Source organism: Spermophilus citellus (assembly GCF_964194105.1).
Source record: "Spermophilus citellus genome assembly, chromosome: 18".
NCBI classification, from domain to species: Eukaryota; Metazoa; Chordata; class Mammalia; order Rodentia; family Sciuridae; genus Spermophilus; species Spermophilus citellus.
In genome coordinates, this window is record NC_138200.1 from 34,196,378 (window position 1) to 34,216,736 (window position 20,359).

The following is a 20,359-nucleotide window of genomic DNA, read 5'->3' on the forward strand; positions in this document are numbered from 1 at the left end:
TTCCTCAAAAGACTAGGCTATACCCAACTAACTATACTACTACTTGGTACTTATCCTGAAGAATTAAAGGCATCATACTATAGAAGTACATGCATATCCATGTTCATAGAAGCACAATTCACAATAGCCAAACTATGGAACCAGCCTAGGTATCCATCAATGGATGAATGGATAAATACAAGGTGGTACATATACACAATGGAGTTTTATTCAGCCATTAAGAAAAATGTGGGAAAATGGATGGAACTAGATTATCACATTAAGCAAAATATCAAACTCAGAAGGTCAAGGGTTATAATGTTTTCTCTTATATACAGAAGCTAGAGAGGAAAAAAGGAAAGAAATGTGGAGCTAATCTCATGAAAATCATAGGGAGATCAGCAGAAGAAAGGGCTGAAGTGGTGGGAGATGGAGAGGGAGGGGGAAAGTACTGGGGAGTGATATTGGCCAAATTATACTGTTACATATTTGTACGTATACACAATATAACAATAAATCCCATCATTATGTACAAATATAATGCACCAATAAAAAATGTGGAGGAACAAAAAAAAAAAAAAGAGCTAGGGATATAGCTGAGTGGCAAACCATCTTTGAGTTTAGTCTATAGTACCAAAAAAAAAAAAAAAAAAAAAAAGAAAGAAAGAAAGACTAATTTTCTAAGAAAGAAAGAAAGAAAAAAAGAAATACTAATTTTCCAGTTATTCCTTGATGTGAAACCTAAAAAGTTAATATACAAGGAGCTCAACCTATGAGAATATCAGCATGCCTGGCACTATGATCTTGGACTTCCATTCTCCAGATCTGTGAGAAAATAATTATCTGATGTTTAAATTACCCAGTTTCTAATATTTTGTTATGGAAGCATTAGCTAATACAACAACCCAAAGCCTGTGGGTTCTTACTATATATTTCATATTCTGAGAATATTTTAAATATTTTCTTTACAAATTCTGAAAATAATAATGTAGTCATTATACACACACACATTCTGGGTTCAAATTTCTTCTTTTCTAAAACTGTGTGACGTTGGGCAAGTTATTTTTATTTCTCTGAGTTTCACTTTCCTCACTTTTAATTAGGGATGGTCAGAGTATCTATATAATAGGATTATAGTAAGGATGGAACAACTATGTGTAAGGTACATTAGAACCCTCTTATCCTCAAGGGGATAAGACCCCCAGTGGATGCCTAAAACCATAGATAGCAAAAGTGCTAAGTATAATAAAGTTTAATTTAAATCGAACAATTATAACAATATGCTCTAATAAAAGTTATGTGAATGTGGCTTTCTCTCTCTCTTACTCTCAAAATATAATTTGTTTTTGAGAGTCCATGGTTCTTTGCTTTGAATACTACGCCTGGCATGTTTTCTCATGTAGCCTGCAGTGTTGCCATGCAGTACCAAAGTACCCTTCCATGTTTTATGCCCTGGATCATTCTTTGCACTTTTAGGAATGTAGGTTCTAGCTGGCACCTTCTAGAAGATCCCAGTTTCATTATAATGAAAGAATTACTTTGGATGGTTTCCTTTCTCTCTATTTAAGTCTTTCACTTGAGCTGGATATATCACAGCAGTTTCTTTTTTGGCAGACAAAGACCTCTACATTAATCATTATGTTTTTCAGTCTAAATCTATTTCAATATAGCAATTAAATATTATAGCATAAAATCTATTTAAATTAATATCTATTATTAATACTAACATCTGGGGGCTGGGGTTATGGGTCAGTGGTAGAGCACTTGTCTTGCATGCATGAGGCACTGGGTTGGATCCTCAGCACCACATAAAAATAAATAAATAAATAAAATAAAGATAGTCTGTTCATTTTACAACTAAAAAAATTACAAAATACTAACATCTGTTAATATTAATGGACATTAATATCTATAAAATTAAAATCTTTTATTTTATGATTTATATTAATTGATTAAATATAACAATATAAAATCTATTTCAGTATAACAATCCTTTCCTTGCAGTAAATGCTTTGGTGTCAGTAGAGGATATAGTGATACATCATCCAGATCTTTCCAGAACTCTGACACTTGTTCTGTGGGCTTTCTGAAGTGTTAGCTGCTATTTTCTCACAGCTGGGTCCTACCTGGAACTTGTTCTCAGCAAAAGAGGAGTGATGTCATAGATATTATAATCTACTCCTGGTATTGTCTGAGTGCAATGAAGGAGTACAAAGGAGTACAAAGGTCAGACCCCTTTGCCCCAACTAGAGCCATCACCATAGCTTCAGAGATCCCAAAGCATTTTAGAGGAATCTTTCTGCCCCTGCCAGTCCTCACTACTTCAGAGGTATTGCTCCCAAGTCCAGTTCAGATTAAATCTCTGGGTCAGGATCTGTTTCCACATGTTTTAAATATAGAAGTTTCCCAATTATATATATAATATTGGGAATATAGTGCTTTAATGGGATAGAAAGAATATGAAACTATAATCACAACACCTAATTTTATGTTGCAATTCTACTATTAAACAACTTTATGACTAGGCCTGTTTTCTTGTGTTTAAATGGGGGATAATTTTTTTTTTTATGAAATAAGGGCGATTGAGAGACCCAAGCAGGTCCATGAATAAACACACATATATGTATGAACATGCCTTCTCTCTCTCTCTCTCTTTCTCTCTGTGCTGCTGGGGATTGAACCCAGGGCCTTGTGCATTCGAGGCAAGCACTCAACCAACTGAGATATATCCATAGCCCTGCACATGCCTTCTCATATAATGTAATATCCTCATTACATTTTACATGAAAAAGCTACTTAGAAGAGTAAACTTGATTACTTTCTTTCTTTCCTTTTTTTAAAAAAATTATTTTACTGAACTGTTCCATTAGACAGAAGGCCAATATTAAGGCCATGCAGAAAAAATCATCTATTGCCTAGTATGTATTTGACCCTTGCTCTATTTCAGGTATGCAAGGATCAATGGCAAGGTTCTTGACCTTAAGAGCTTACAGTCTAGTATAGAGAGGCATCTAATCTAAAAAATGTTATGAGTGATCAAATATTATAAATGCCAAAATGTCCAGAAATGATGGTAGGATACCAGAAAATGCTTCATAAACGAGGTGATCCTTACTCTGAAAAATACCTTTAGGAAAGATAATAAATTCCAGAAAAGTTTTTTGAGTAACTAGTAATGACAATTTTAATTATAACATGTAACCACTATTTTGTGTGTATCTATTTACAAGGCAGAGACTTTTCATAGAAATATTTATGAACAAGAATTAAGTTTACTTACTGTTATCTTACGAGGACAGTCATTAGAACACAGACCACTAAGAACTGTGGAAAAATAAAGAACAGGCTATTATTCCTGTTATAATGTAAGCTTATATTGAAAATGAGTTTTAATTTCCTCCCATAACCCATTAATACACCAATTGATTGATGACCACAAGCAGAAACCCTTTTAATTTCTTTGGATCTGAACCAATTAAATTTCTGCTATTTACTTTATAATATTTCAAAAACCTTTACTATGCTGTCAAAATGGTGCTGTTTTGTATACTATATAGGTGAGATAATTAATTATGGCTATATTATACTGTACCTACTGTCATTTCTATTTTCCACTTGGTTAGTTAAATTCCAAGGATGACTTAGAATCTGTCAGAGAGGTGCTAAATGCAAACCAATTAAAATGTATACTGAAAAAACAAATAGAGCATTTAACACTTTATATCTCAAACAAAACTTTTTTTTTCATTTATCTTGTCAAAAAGTTTGGGTATAAATATACAGAAATAATTTAGTGATAAATTTATTCTATGATCACCAAAAAAAGAAAAAAAGATTACAATATCTGTACAACGTTTATATAAGTAACGTGAGTTTTGAAATAGAACTATAGTTTGATCACTTTTGGTGAAGTGATACCTTTTTAAGAAAGCAGGTATTGTGTGCTATTAAACACTTTATGTGTTATAAATAAAAGAATTATTGACAGTTCTGCTCAGTAAGCATAAATTATTTTAATTAAATTATGAATATCTGTGGATTAAAAATATTTGTAAGACTATGGCTTCTTATGTTTATTCATATTACATAAATGTAAAATAATAATCACTATATTAGAAATGTTGGTGTCTCTTTAAAATTCATATGTTAGAACCTAACAATCAATGACAAGATTAAGAGATGAGGGCTTGTGGAAAGAAATTAAATCATGAAGGCTCTACTTTCATGAATGGGATTAGTACCCTGATAAAAGAAAGTTGAGCCAACTCCCTTGCTCCCTTCTATCATGTGAGGACACAACAAGGCACCATCTGAAGAAGAGTGATCCTTACCTTGATTTTGGACTTTCCAGCATTAAGAATTATAAGCAACAAATTGATATTGTGTATAAATTACCTTATCTAAGGTATTTTGTTATAGCAGCCCAAACAAACCAGAACATAGAATAGGTAAAGTACACAGGCACCAAGAAATGAGCATCACAAAAGATATCTGAAGTATATTTACATTAACTTCAACTTGAGGAAAGAGTGAGAAAATATTTTACACTTGCAAAATGGGTTTTTAATATTAGATTTTCTACTTCGGCACAGTGCATGGTTCTTGCTATTTTACTCTGAAAGTTTCCTTGTCATAACTTCTCTTCTTAGTTTTTTTTTTATCCTAAGTAGATAATGATACTTTTCCAATGGCCCCCAGATATTTTTCACAAACCTTTATTTAAACCATTATCTTGCTCAATAGTAATCCTTTACTCATACATCTGTCTTTGTACCTGGATGTTAGCTCTGCACCATATTATGCTTATTTTCCCCAGTATCTAATACCATATATTTCTTCAATAAATATTTTTTAAAGGATGAGAAAAGATGGATTATTTATTAAATGAACTGGATAATTGCTAGTTGAAGAAAAATAAAGCTTAGATTTTAACTCAGAACAAAAATTATAATCTGGCAGATACCTAATAATAAAATAATTCTTATACTTTATTAATAAAAAGACAACTGATCTGATAGGCAAAGAATCTGAATAGACACTTTTCCAGAGATGACATAATCAATAAGCTCAGGAAAAAATGCTCATTAGGGAACAGTATATGAACACTGCTATGTTTATAGTAGAATTATAACAACCAAGAGGTAAAAGCAACCCAAATATCCATGGATGAATGAATAAGATGTGCTAAATACATATTAATCAGTCTTAAAAATGAAGGAAATAGAATCACGTGTTACAACATTGATGGTCCTTGAAGACAGTAAGTGAACAAAGTCATAAAGACAAAGACAGCTGGCCCTTTGTATCTGCAGGTTCAATACCTGAGGATTCAAGCAACTGAGGACTGCAAATGTTCAAAAAAAAAAAAAGTCCATCTATACTGAACATGCAGATACTTTACCTGTGATTATTACCTAATCAATAATAATAACTATTTACATAGTACTTAAGTTGTATTAGATATTATGAATAATCTAGAGATCATTAAAAGTATAGGGGAGGATATGCATAGTTTATATGCAAATACTATGCTATTTTAATAAGGACTTGAGCCCTTGGATTTTGTTATCTGCAGAGGAAGTTGGTATTCCTGGAACCAAATACCTGCAGACACCAAAGGATGATTGTACTGTATGATTTCACTTAATGAGATATCTGAAGAGTCAGGTTCACAGACAGACACTATTCTACATAGTGGTTACCAGGGGCTTGGGTTAAGTTAAAAAGGAGAGTTATTGTTCAATGGGTTCAGTTTTACAAGATGAAAAAGTTCTGGAGATGTGTTTTACAACAATGTGAATATACCTACACTATGAACTATACCTTAAAAAGTGTTTAAGATGACACATTTTATGTAACATTTTTTTTTTAACCACAATTAAAATTTTGAGAGAGTTAAAAAGAACCCACCCTAACACAGACATACACACACACTCACACACACACACAAAAAACCCCCAACCCACAATGATTTAACATTTCATAGTCAAGTGCAAGTATAATTAAGTCAGATGAAAATAAATGTTATTGAAGATGTGAATATATTGGAACCCCTCATACACTGATGTTGGGGGGATGTGGAATGGTGTGTGCTTTGGAAAAAAGTTTAGCCAGTCCTTAAAAGGTTAATTAAGAGCTCTTATTTGACCAAGTGATTCACTGCAGCTATATCCCAAGAGGAAAGAAATATTCATACAATGACTTGTACACAAATATTCACAACTGCATTATTCATTTTGGCAAAAAGGTGAAAACAATATACATATCCATCAACAGATGAATGGATAAAGATAATGTGGTATACACATATAATGGGATATAATTTAGCAATTGAAAGGAATAAAGTACAATACATATATTACAATATGAATGAGCCTTGGAGACATTATATTAAGTGAAAGAAGCCAGTAACACAAGACTACATATTATATGATTCTCTAATTATATAAAATGTCCAGAATAGTCAGAGAAGAGGTTACCTAAGGGTTGTGGGGCTGGGGGTTTCTTTTGAAGTAATGAAAATATTTAAAAATGATTGCAGTGAGGGATGCACAACTCTGAATATGGTATAGCCACTGAATTGTATACTTCAGATGGTTAATGGTATGATATGTGAATTAGATCTTATTAAAACTGTTACAAAATAAAAAAGATGCCATAAAAATTTAAAAGACTAGTGACAAAGGGGATGAACATTTTTGTAATATATATTAAAAAGATTTATAGATATTAGTTATAAAATAACCTAAGAGAAAATAAAGAATTTCAGAAGTAATATCCAGAACAGAAAATGAAAATAAAAAAAAATTGAGACACTCTACCCTACTCATTAGTGGTCAATGAGGTCAGAACAATATAATAAGATATATAAAGAAATACAGAGTGGGGGAAGGAGAGAAAGAGACCCAACTCACACAACTTATTACAGTATATTGTTAAATAAACTATTCAATTATTATTACTAATCTCTTAGGCTTAACTTATAAATTAAACTTTATCATACGTATGTATAAGAAAAAACAGTATACATAGAGCTCAGGAGTATTTGAGGTTATCTGGGGGTCATGAAATATATTCTCTCCAGATAAGAAGATTCTACTGCATATGAAAAGATTCTTGCCTTCACTCATTATAAGAGGCAAAATAAAAATTACATAATATTTAATTCACTTATTAAACTTTTGAAATTGTCATTTATAAAGTCCCTGGACAGGTAAAGGTGCTAGATATATGCATTTTCCTACATAAGTTTGATAAAATTTATGCAAAAGGATAGCTATTAAAATAAAAGACTACAATATAAACTTTCAAATCTGGCAAAAGTAATCTATTGTGTTAGAAATCAAAGTAGTGGTTCTCCTTATGTGAACTGGGGGGATAAAGAGAGTTAGGAATGTTGATAATATCTGTTTCTTCATCTGGGAATAATTACATCAGTGCTTTTACTCTGGAAAATTTATAGAACTGAATATTTATGTATGCTTTTCTGTATATTTCAATAAAGTTTATTTTAAAAATGTGTGTGTGTATATATACATATATAAGCACATATACATATATATATTCTTTTAACAATTCTAGTTTTGGGGGATTTATCCACAGGATATTTGTTGCAGCATTATTTATAATTATATAAATATAATTGTATCTGTTAGTAAGGAACTCATTAAATTATGGTGTACTCTTACTATGTGATACTATTTAGCAGCTAAAATAATGAGGCAGCTCTAGATTATACTGCTGTTATATACTTTCCATGATATATTGTTAAGCATAGAAAGTAAAGTCTGGAGCTATTATTTATGTAATACAAAAGTATGATATGTGTGTGTTTGTCTGTGTATTATATATATTTGTATATGCATAAAATATTCTGGGCAGACACAAATAGGTTTTTTTCCGGGAAGAGACAGAGTGAAAGAAACACTAACTTTTCACCACATAGTATTAGTATTTTCTTCTTTCTCCTCTTTTTTTTTTTTTTAAACCATTTGGATGTATTACTTATTTCTTATAAAATAAATAATTTATTTTAGAACTCTCAGAGGAGTATGTGGTAAACTGGACAATATCATATGCTGGTGCTAATAAATACAAATGCATTTTTGGTATTTTGGTAATTATTAATATTAAAATTGCAGTCCCTCCTACTCTATTTCATGTCCATGAGATATTGAAAACCACCTAAATATCCTCTGAGAAAAAGCTAAATAAAGTAATAAATATCCATAATATGAAATAATATGGAGCTATTAGGATGAGGGAGGCTAAGTTCTGACCTTAAGGTAATAAACAAAGACGCAGGCAAATGTTTAGTAAGATTATGTTTAAACACGTGTTAGATGAATCTCACAGGCACAGTGCTGAGTGAAAGAAGCCAAACAAATATGTACATACTGTATGATTTCATTTATATTCTGTTCAGAAACAGGGAAAGCTAATTGATGGTGACAGTTTAGTGGCTACATAAGTAATAGTGGCTACATCTATGGAGGGGTTACTGACTGAGTTGGGGGAATTCTGAGATAAATGTATATATTTTATTTCAGAATGGGTATGGCTATAATTTATATAATTTTTAACTATGTAAAGATTCATCAAACTATATTCATCATTATTACCTTATTTCCTCTGTCAATACCTATCGCTACAATCTTCTTTATATTATAGTCTTACCTCACATCTAGACGACTATTCCAAGCTGGTCCTCATGGTTCTGTCCTCTTGATTCCATCTATTTTAAACTTCTGAACATGGTTGAAACATTCATCTTCTTAGGCCACAGATTTTATCATAGCCTCTCTTTGATGAAGAATTTAAATACTAAGTATGATAGTTTATTTTCTTTGTCAATTTGACTGGGTCAAAAGGCTCTCAGATGGGAGGTAAGTTTGAGGCCAGCCTCTGTAACTTAGTGAACTCCTTGGCAACTCGGTGAGCCCCAGTCTTAATCTGGGGATTAAGCTCAGTGGTAGAGTAGCCCTGGTTTCTATCCCCAATAGCAAAAATATTAATACTAGTGGATGAGATAAATATTTAAATTGATAAACTAAGGAAAACAGATTGCTTTACACAATGTGAATGAGCATCATCCAATTAGTTGAAGGTCTGATTAGAATCAAAGAATGAGCCTCCCTCTAGGAAGAGAATTCTCCTGTTTAATGGGATATTCACTCTGCAGGTTTTAGACTTGCCAGCTCTATAAACCGAACAAGCCAATTCCTTACAATAATTTTTTTCACACGCGCACACGCACACAAAAATTGGCTGTGTTTGAAGAACCCTATTAAGTATCTAATTATTGGGTCACTAACAAAAATATTATCTTTGTCATAGATGTCTACTCATCAGTTCATATGTCAGTATGCTCTCTTACAAACCTTCAATAGCATGCAAGAAGGACAGCTAGTCTTTCTCCTTGTTCATTCTCTTACAGTGATTATGGCTTCCTATTTTGGTTATCCAAATTTTAACCATCCTATGGATCAAAGTTCTTATCTGTTATCTTCGCGGAGCATTCTTTGACCTTAATAATTTTATAGCATGTATAATTCCACTCAACAGAAAGTACTTTCCACTGTTCTGTAGTTATTTTGTATATATGTACATTCCTGTTGATAGTAAAAAAAATGCGTGCCATGTAAATGGAGAAATCCTCACTGAAAAAACTGAGTAACAGTCAAAATATAAGACAGAAATGTGCAGTGTGGGAGAGCACATTCCATCTTTGCCAGTGTTATTTCCAAAACCTCAGATACACACATACATTTTTAATAATGATGAGATATAATTCATCTATCATATAATTTATTTGTTTAAAATGTATTATTCACTTTTCTTTTACTATAGTCCCAGAATTATGCAACCATTACTGCAATTTTAGAACATACTCATCTTCTCAGGAAGAAACCTTGTGCCCTTTAGCTATCATGTTTTAATCCTCTCATTCCCCCCCCCCAGCTCTAAGCATCTACTAATTTACTGTTTCTATGCTCATTTATTATAGAAAGAATTTTTAAACAGAAGTACAAAAAACCCCACATACATTCCAATCATCCAAAAGTCACTCAGAAGTACACGTTACAACCCGAGACTTGCAACTGACATCTGAAGTGGGGGCAGCAGTGTGGTGGTAAAACATCAATCTGTGGTATCTGACACCATTTCAAGGCATCAGAATGTTTGATAAAAGAAAGTTTGATTTTTCCCTGTCTCTATAGTATCACATTATCCCCTCAAATTCATATGTTGAAGTCCTAACCTGATGTGCGGCAGTATTTGGAGACAGGCTTTGGGTTAAATGAGTTCATGATGTCTGATAAGATTAGTGTCTTATAAGAAAAGGAAGAACTTGTTATTTCTATGTGCATGTGTGTGGGCCTCCCTGACACCTCCTCACCCATATACACAGAGGTCATGTTTAGACCCAAGAGGCCTTAGAATAAAATCTAACTTGCCAGAACACTGATTTTAGATTTTTAGGCTTCAAAACTGAGAGAAAGAAATTACTGTTGTTTAAGTTACACAGCTTGTGGTATTGTTATAGAAGCCCAAGAAGACTGATACCACATATAGTTTTATTAAAAAAATCACATAAACAAAATCATAGTACGCGCTACTTTGTAATTTGCTTTGTTGGGGGGTAGTTAATTAAACCTAAACTTTCTCCACATAATTGCATGGTATTCCATTATGTATGTGTTTATGATTTACCCTTTCTTCTTACTAGAACTTTCAGGTCTTCCCTACCTCAGAAGCCAACTTTTTCTCTTAAAACACTATTGGGGCTGGGTGCGGTGGCAACTGCCTATAATCCAGTGGCTTGTGAGGCTGAGGCAGGAGGATCACGAGTTCAAAGCCAGTTTCAGTTATTTAGCGAGGCCCTGAGCAACTTAGTGAGACTCTGACTCAAAATATAAAAAGAGCTAGTGCCTCTGGGTTCAATCCCTAGTACCAAAACCAAAACCAAAAAACAGCCAAAACACTATTGGGAAGATAATTGTTGCTGTTATAGTTCATTCTTGCAAAGATCTTTGACATATCTCAGACCTTTACCTTGGGGATAAATTCATAGAAATAGAATTTCTGGGTGCAATCTTGAACACTTTAATATATAGATGAAATTATCATCCTCCAAAAGGGTTATCAAACACCTTTTTGGCAAACATTCATTGATCTTCCAAGAAGTATCAAGCTCAGAACATGAATTTACTTTTAGAAATGCTTTTACTTCAATCCTCATATGAAAACATGAAATTAGTTTAGTTTTTCCCCATCTCTTCCTTTGTTTTTCAGAAGAGGAAACTTAAAAATTCCACATAAATATAACTCAAGGTCACAAAGTGAATACATCTCTTTTGTAAGATCATATGGACACAGCCTTCAACAAAACAGTAAGTCCTTTAAAGAACATATATTCCTATTTCTATGACCACCCTGAATGCGTTCAATCTTGTTAGACCTTGGAAGTTAAGCAGGGATGGGACTCGTTAGTACTTGGATGGGATATGGCAATTGGTGAATGATTTTATTTTCTATATAACGTAAAATGTGTCTTGTTTAGCATAGTCAAAAGTATTTAATCAAAATTACATATTAGTCTCTTTCATTTTGTACATAATAAACTAAAAATGTAGTTCTTGCATCTAGTTTTTTTTTTAAAACAAGATTTGCTTTCAAGTTTGATGTTCACCTTGTTAGAATCAAAACGTTAGTTGATATAATCTTAACTTTCACATCTTAGAGATTTTTCTCTACTAAAAATTGTATATGATAAAAGTCAAAGTAGATGTTATTAAACATGAATATATACCTAGATGTACTACATGTACATCACATACATGTTACAAAAAGATGCCTACATACTACAAATGAGATATGCATTTACTTAGTTTTTACAACCACAGATTCAAGAAGGAACAATACTAATCCTTGAGCTTAATTATAATAATTATTATAGCTTCATAATACGCAGCTTGTTTAATACTATTGAATTAGGGACTCAAAACTCCCATCATTACCAATACAAAGGTCAACCTGATCTAAATCTGAAACTATTTCACCTATAGTACGTCTTCATCCTTTTCTAGGGACATGTGCATGCCGCCCCAGCAGATAAGGTAGACTTACACTATATAGCTTCTGGGTTTTTCTAGCTTTGTATATCCGACATAGGTAGAAAAAAATTATGTTTTAGCCACTGTCAGTAATTACACTGCTAATGAAATTTTACTTTAAACTTTGGCCCTTATCACTAACATCCTCTGGTGAGCCATCATCTTAGGAAAAAAAGGGACACACTTTCACATCCTTTGTGTTATTTTCTTCTTCCCCTCTTGAGTTAATGAAATAAATACTTTCTGAAAAATATTAGGTTTCTTGAAATTTATGAGCATATAAAGAACATTTTAATTCTTCTTGCCTTTTATTTTTCAGTATATTAATCTGACAGACTTATCAGGAATATGATTTAAATAGTAGTTTATTAAAATTGGACATAAGTTCTTCAAAAAAGAAAAGAACTGAACTGAATTAAATCCTGCTGGGAAATAAAATACAGTATAAGTTCTATATATGTTAGTAGTTTATCTTATGAATAGTTAGGTCCCCTACCCCTTAGTTTCTATTCATGCCAGATTAATTATAGTGTCTGTAGGTTGTGAGTGCTGATAAGAGCACATTTTGAAGTGAATATCTGATATCAACACTGGCTAAATGCTCTGGTCCCTTCAGGCATCCTACTCGTGCTGTACATGAAATTTCATCAAGTGAGGATTTCTTGCTGTGTTAGCTAATGGGATGTGTAGTCATTAGCCAATCACTTCACTGTGTTCTCCTTATGGTTTTAGAAAAATCTTCAAAGTAATATAGCTGGATAAAATAATTTATAAAGTTTACAAAAACTCCTAAATTCTATGAATCCTAAATGCAGTCTACATTGATATTAGTTAGTTTCAGGTGTTTAATACTGTGCCCTAGTACAGCAGGAAGTAGTCTGGGTTTAAAGGGCCTTTTGTGTAAGGTTGCTCACATATAACAAAATTATCTATAAGAGGGAGAGCCTTGAAAAGCTGGGGTCTGAATGAATCATGGATGATACATCCTCTCTAAAGTAAGAAATGCAAAGAAAAATGAGGGCTACAATATGGTACTTGGTAAGCTAATTTCTGTTTTCTTTCTTTACATAATATATAGCATTATACTATTTTATAAAGGTATATATTATCATGTATTTTCATTTAAAATTATCATATAGAGGATGCTAACATGGTACAACCTTGTAAAACACTTGGCAGAAGTTATGGTGCATGATAAACAATAAATATTTGCTAGTGTTGCTTTCTTTTTAAAACAAATTAAAGATTATATAATTCCAGATTTTGAATCAGCTTTCATTGCTACCGTTTCTTTTGGTGTGCTTGAAATTTCAGCAACCAACAGAAGGAAACAGAGAGGGTTCCATATTCATGGTAGTCATATCTATGAAGTGGCAAAGAGTATAACCTTAAAAAAATGCTTTTCTAGACTTTCTAAATGTTTTAAAAGAGGCTGTCTTACTTTTGCAGTCAGAAAATAAAACAAAATAAATACCAACCCAAAACTTTACCAATAAAAATAATGATTCACAGTTGTACTGTATAATTGAAACAGTGAAAGGGTAGATTTTGATGTTGTTTCTACAATGTCCCCCTGAAATTATAATTTTAAGACTTTATGATCAAGTAAAAAGGTACTAGCAGTTTATTAAATGACTTCAAGAATGTAATATCCCCAGTTATATCAGGATTGAAATTTCATCATTTGGTAGGAGAAAAAATTCCAATATAATAAACATCTAAACGTTACAAGAAAAAATTTACTGTGACTACAGAAAAAGCCTACCTTCCAAAATGGGAGTTATGTTTGTTGATATAAAGTATATAGTTATGAGTGAAGTAAAAATTTTCTTAAGCAACTATAATATCCTTGGTATGATAAAATACATAAAGGGCTATGGGAAAGGAAATTTTAATAGGACAGACACCTGTATATAATTCCTGCTCTTTGTGTTGTTTGCTACTGTGAGTTTCTCGAAGGCAAGGACTATTTCCAATTGGTTGGTTTTTAAGTATCACTGTATTGATCAAGTATCAATATTTTCTAACCAGCTTGACTATGGCTAAAGCATAGTAAGAGGTTCAAAAAATTTTAACTGTGGGGCAGGGGATGTGGCTCAAGCGGTAGCGCGCTCGCCTGGCATACGTGCGGCCCGGGTTCGATCCTCAGCACCACATACCAACAAAGATGTTGTGTCCGCCGAGAACTAAAAAATAAATATTAAAAATTCTCTCATTCTCTCTCTCTCTCTCTCTCTCTCTCTCTCTCCCCTCTCTCACTCTCTCTAAAAAAAAATTAAAAAAAATTTTTAACCGTTTCATAAACTTTTAAAATTATATATTATTATTTATAATCATATTATAAAATTCCATAGATTTATTATTACATTTTATAATTCACACACAATTTTATAATACACACACACACACACAATGGCAATAAATCTGGTGAAACCTGTTGTTTAAATAATTATTGATAATATAGATGTAATATGGTTTCATAACAAGAAAGGATTTGTAAAATAGAAAACATAAAAGGTAAAACAAAATTAATCATCCAGAAATAAACTTACATATTTAACAAAATCTGGAAACAGGTGGGGGAATAAAAGCTTTCTAAAGGAAAGGTCTCATGTTGTTTGGTAATTAAAGGTACAGAAACGGTGATGACTTTAAAAGTGCTAGGGAAAAACAGGTTCATGATTGTTAGAAATTTGAGTTAAGTTCTAGCAGAAAAGAATTAGGATTTGGAACTTCCAAATGTAGCTGACAGTAATAAGAGAAAAAACTTGGAGCTAGGAATTAGTCTTGATTTAGGAACACTATGGAAACTCATAATTCTTCAGTACACAGAGTCTGTTGTCTTCATATAAATGCTGTGGACTTGTGCTGTTGTATGAACCAGCAGCCAGCAAATGGATAGGCAGGACAGTTTTACCTTTCCGTAGCCACATATAAATTCAAATAATATATATATTTATTTATTTAAATTTCCTTAATTGGAAAACAATGATATTTAGTATAGGCTGGTTTGAGCATCAGAGTTACAGAATAATTTTGTGCTGTTGTATGGACTTGTGCTGTTGTATGAACCAGCAGCCAGCAAATGGATAGGCAGGACAGTTTTACCTTTCCGTAGCCACATATAAATTCAAATAATATATATATTTATTTATTTAAATTTCCTTAATTGGAAAACAATGATATTTAGTATAGGCTGGTTTGAGCATCAGAGTTACAGAATAATTTTAGAGCAAAATCAACTCTGGACATTATACATGGTTTTGAAAGGGTAATTATATACTAATAGCTGGCTGACTTAAGGCAAACAACTAATAATAAAAGGAAAGAGAGGAAGGGCATATCAAAATGACTAGAAGGTTATGTTTTTTTCAAATGATTGCTTTAAATTGGTATCTCATTTCCTGTGACCTTTCTGTAAAGCATGTTATTAATATTTATGTTAATGTCCTTAATGCAAAATTACTCAGCTTTCTAAAACTAAAACCTGCACCAAATTGGCTATTTCTGGGCTTTACGTTGGAGATGTGTGGAGAACTCTCTTTTCTCAGGAAAGTTAGTTAGATGGCAGTAAATGGTACTTATCTTGAGTTAGGGAGGTCACAGGCCAGAGACTGTCAAGAATCACTTGAAATTATGTATTATTATTATTTTATTTTATTTTTTTTGTGGTACTGGGGATCGAACCCAGGGCCTTGTGCATACAAGGCAAACACTCTACCAGCTGAGCTATATCCCTAACCTAGTTATGTATTTTTATAAATACTTTTGATCATGGGTTTTCAAACAAAATTTCAAGCACATACAAAATTAAAAAAATAATATAATGAACCCTACACAACACATCTCACATGACTTCAAAAATTGTCAACAAGAATTGGCTACATTCCACTTCTTGGATAACTTAAAAAACAAAACATTACTGTTGTCTGTATTCTTGAGAACTACTATTTTGACTGGCATAAGATGAAATCTTATGCTTTGATTTGCATTTCTCTAATTACTACAGATGTTGAACATTTTTTCATATATTTGGTGATCAAATGTATTATCTTCTTCTGAGAAATGTCTGTTCAGCTCCTGAGTCCATTATTGATTGGGTTAATTTTTTTGGTGTTAAGTTTTTTGAGTTCTTTATATATCCTGGAGATTAATACTCTATATGACATGTGTGTGGCAAAAATTAAGATTTCATCTCACACCAGTCAGAATGGCAGTTATCAAGAATACAGACAACAATAAATGTTGACAAGGATGTGGGGAAAAGGGCACATTCATACATTGCTGGTGGGACTGTAAACTGGTGCAACCAATATGGAAAGCAGTATGGAGATTCCTTAGAAAACTTGAAATAAAACCACCACTCAGCTATCCCACTCTTTAGTCTATACCCAAAGGACTTAAAAGCAGCATACTACAGTAAAGCAGCTACATCAATGTTTATAACAGCTCAATTCACAATAGATAAACTGTGGAACCAACCTAGATGCTCTTCAATAAATGAATGGAAAAAACCCTGTGGTATATATACATAATATAATATTACTCACCATTAAAAGAGAATAAAATATGGAATTTGCAGGTAAATGGATGGAGTTGGAGAATACCATGCTAATCAAAGTAAGCCAATCTCAAAAAAACCAAAGGCTGAATATTCTAATAAGTGGATGCTGATATAAAATGGGGAGCGGCATGGGAAAAATGCAGGAACTTTGATGAGGCAAAGGGGAGGGGGCGGGAAGAAAGCATGGGGGCAGGAAAGATGGTGGCATGAGATGGGCATCATTACCCTAGATACATGTATGACTGCACATATGGTATGTCACTACACCATGTACAACCAGAGAAATGAAAAATTGTGCTGCAATTGTGTACAATGAATCAAAATGTATTCTGCTGTCATATATACCTAACTGAAATAAATAAATTAATAAAAACAAAAGAGATTTCTGATTAAAGGCAAATGGCGAATTTAAAAAACAAAAGAAAACCATGTCAAAACAAGAAGTTTGTGGTACTTAATTATTTACAGAAGTTCATTTTTTCCTGAGCAAGTCCATGATGTGCATATAGGTCTTCAGTTACTACAGTTTTCATTTACAATCTGTTTTAAGGATAAAACACACAATAATTGTGACTTGAGATAGAATAAATTTTGTTTTAGCTGTCTCCTATAAGAAGTTCATGTTATTTTATGACTCCAGTCTTAAGACTTCTCTGCAAGGCATCCAAGAAAAAAACAACTGAGATGCTGCATTAGGCTGGCCTTGAAAAAGATTGCATAGGAGGCCTTTCCCATCTGTAATTTTTAAGAATATAAATGAGTAAACATCAAGGAGGGGCTCAGGATATTAAATTAATATATTTATCAATGTTAAAAAATGTCACTCCTTTTTTCTGTTTCATATTGAGAACTGCGTTTTCTCTTTAGTATTTTATTACTATAACTAAGAATTTGTAACTCTCATCAGTGTTAGATAAACTATGCTCTGATTTACTTCTGTACCACATGACAGAACATCTGTAGGAAGGAGTCTACAGACTCAAGCATGGAAAAAAATGGCATGAGATGCCCTCACAGTAGTTAGCAAATTTGTTACAAATGTAGAAAATTCCCTCATATTCCTTTTTGAAAGCACAAAAGAGAAATTTGTGGTTCTAAAGCTAGGTTAAAAGAACTGAGTGCAGGGAGAACATAATTTGACCTAACAATATACAAATTAATACCTTTTTCAGTTGAATTTTTCCTTACTACTCAATGTCTAACATCTGTTCTAGAAAGCATTAACCTTTACTCCTTCTAGGCATACACATGAACATATCACACTCAGATGAACTAAGTAATAAGAGTGCACAAAATTTGAGAAACTAGTTTCTTTATAGTGGTAAAACTCAAATGAAAGACACAAATCCTATAGCTATCTCATTAAACAAAGAAAACAGTACTTTGAAATAAAGTACTATTAACTAGAATTTAATATATATTTTTGAAGTAAATAACATTTATTTAAGTTTGGAGCAAAGGGTTATTTTTATAGCATCTCATTAAGGTAATGAGATAGAAACTCCTTCTCTCATTTTATATTATTCTTTCTGTGCAGTTCTGGTGTAAACCTGGAATTAAGTTAGAGTTTATGGTGACAGAGAATCTAAAAAGCTGTGTAGTTCTGAGAACTAGAACAGGGTATTTTGACCTTCTTTTTCAAGAAATAAACTTTTAAAAAGTTGTGCTCCTGATAACAGAAAATGGGTAAAGGTGGAGATCTTCCATGAATAGGAGTTTCATAGGTTGGTAGAATGCTTTCTAAAGACAGAATACAGGAGCAGAGGCATCACAAGCTGTTTGGGTACTAGAGGAAAAAGGAATATTCTTAAATCAAGATAGCTAAGCCAACCTCAAAAGGTAGGTTGGTAGAATGCTTTCTTGAGACAGAATACATGATTTGAGGCATTACATGCTGCTTGGATACTAGAGGAGAAAAGTATATTCTTAAGACAGTCAAGCCAACCTCAAAAGGTAGCTGGCTGTTCATTTGTCATAAATTTCCCAAATGCCTCTATGTTACAGATCCCGTGTTAGGCACTAGGGAATCAAAGACAATAAGACAGACACTACCCCTTGAGTTGCTTCAACTATCACAATATACTAACTAGGACAGAGAGATTCTAATACAAATGGCACAAATAATCTTAATTTTAGAGTGTTTCTCAAACATCCTGGAATGAAGGGAGAGAATGTATTATTAAATGTGTTATTTAATAATGTTATTAAATATATATGTTAAAATAAATGGAGACTAATGGTGTGTTGCTCTTCATAAAGGAGGATGATTCTAGTGATTTAAGGCCAAAGGACAAATTTTTTTTGAGATGTTTTCTTCCTAATGATGATATGACTTTTTTTCAATCTCCCTTTTGGAACCAGAGTTTGTGTCAGTAGTCAAATGGCTAAATTGGAATTAATAGTTGGATTTAGTAGTTTATCCCTATGGTATCAAATCCTAGATTTTTACTTCAATAGCCCTTTGGTTCTGTTAACTGAAATACATTATTATAATTATACACATGACAGTCAGAAAATGTTTTAAGGATTCCTTGTCTCATCTTGAGATTTAAATTAAAGTTGAAGGAAAACCACTGAGGAAAAAAATTCCAGATTATGTAAGTTAACAGCATACCAGATACACATTATAGGATATTTTAATATTTTTAGCTCTAAAATAGTAAAAAAAAAATCTCTTGAAAATGATAAAGGAGGGAATGTGCTCAAGTGGATGATAAAAAGTATAGAAATGGTTAAAACCCATCTGTCAGTATTTTAAGGCTATAATATTAATGAAATGGGATCCAGTGTTAGTTCATCATAATAAGACTGGATTTGCTGTTTAGAAAGAGGTTACATATTTTGTCATTTTCATCTCTCAAATCTTTCAACACATTCATTACACTGTTGCTTTTTTGTGTTCAGCTATTTATGTTCATTTCAAAACTAGTATTTCTGCAAAGTATATGAGGCATTTCATTAACAAATGAATTGATATGATTGTCTTGATGTTGACTATAACAATAGAAACACAATAGTCATTTTCCAACATGAATTCATCATAAAACTCCCAGTAAACTAGGAAGAGAGTAAACTTCTTTAATATGATACAGAGTATCTACAAAAAATCCCCTATAACTAATAATATTTAATGGTGAAAGATGGACTGTTTTTTCTTAAGTTTGGAAACAATGCAAGGGTTTCTACTCTTAACATTCTTTTAAGATAGCATAAGAGACAGCATAAAAGGTATAGAGAAAGATGGAAATAAAACTTTCTTTTAAGATGATGTCTGTCTATGCAGAATATCCCAAGGAATCTAAAAAAAAAAAAACCCTCCAATAATCAATAGTGACTGAGATTATAATCTTGCTTATATCAAGATCAAAAATCAATTTCCATATGCTAAAAACAAACATGTGGAAACCAAGCTTAAAAATACAACATCTATAGTCTTTCCATAAAAAATAAAATAATTATGCAAATACTTAATAAAACACAGAGGGTTTTTATGATGAACATCAACATCAGATGGAGACGTTTGCATGGCCATGAATTGGTTACAGTGAAAATAGCACTGAGGAAAACAAGAGCCCAGATTCTCACTGCTAGAGAAGATAGTTACAAATACAGATATTATCAGAAAGAACCTTGAAGCACTGTGTTGGGTTAGAAATCTAGATATTGATATGACTTATGGTTTTACATTGTATATACAAAT

The 20,359-nt window shown here is 32.4% G+C and overlaps 1 protein-coding gene across 2 annotated transcripts in view; it reads right to left on the reverse strand.

The window, feature by feature from the left end:
• ITFG1 (integrin alpha FG-GAP repeat containing 1) overlaps positions 1–20,359 on the reverse strand; it is a 256,647-nt gene that overhangs the window by 64,957 nt on the left and 171,331 nt on the right. For both annotated transcript variants that reach the window (XM_081273851.1, XM_081273850.1), the window contains exon 13: positions 3,260–3,303. In XM_081273851.1, the coding sequence (XP_081129977.1) occupies positions 3,260–3,303 (44 nt within the window). The remainder of the gene's footprint in view (positions 1–3,259; positions 3,304–20,359) is intronic.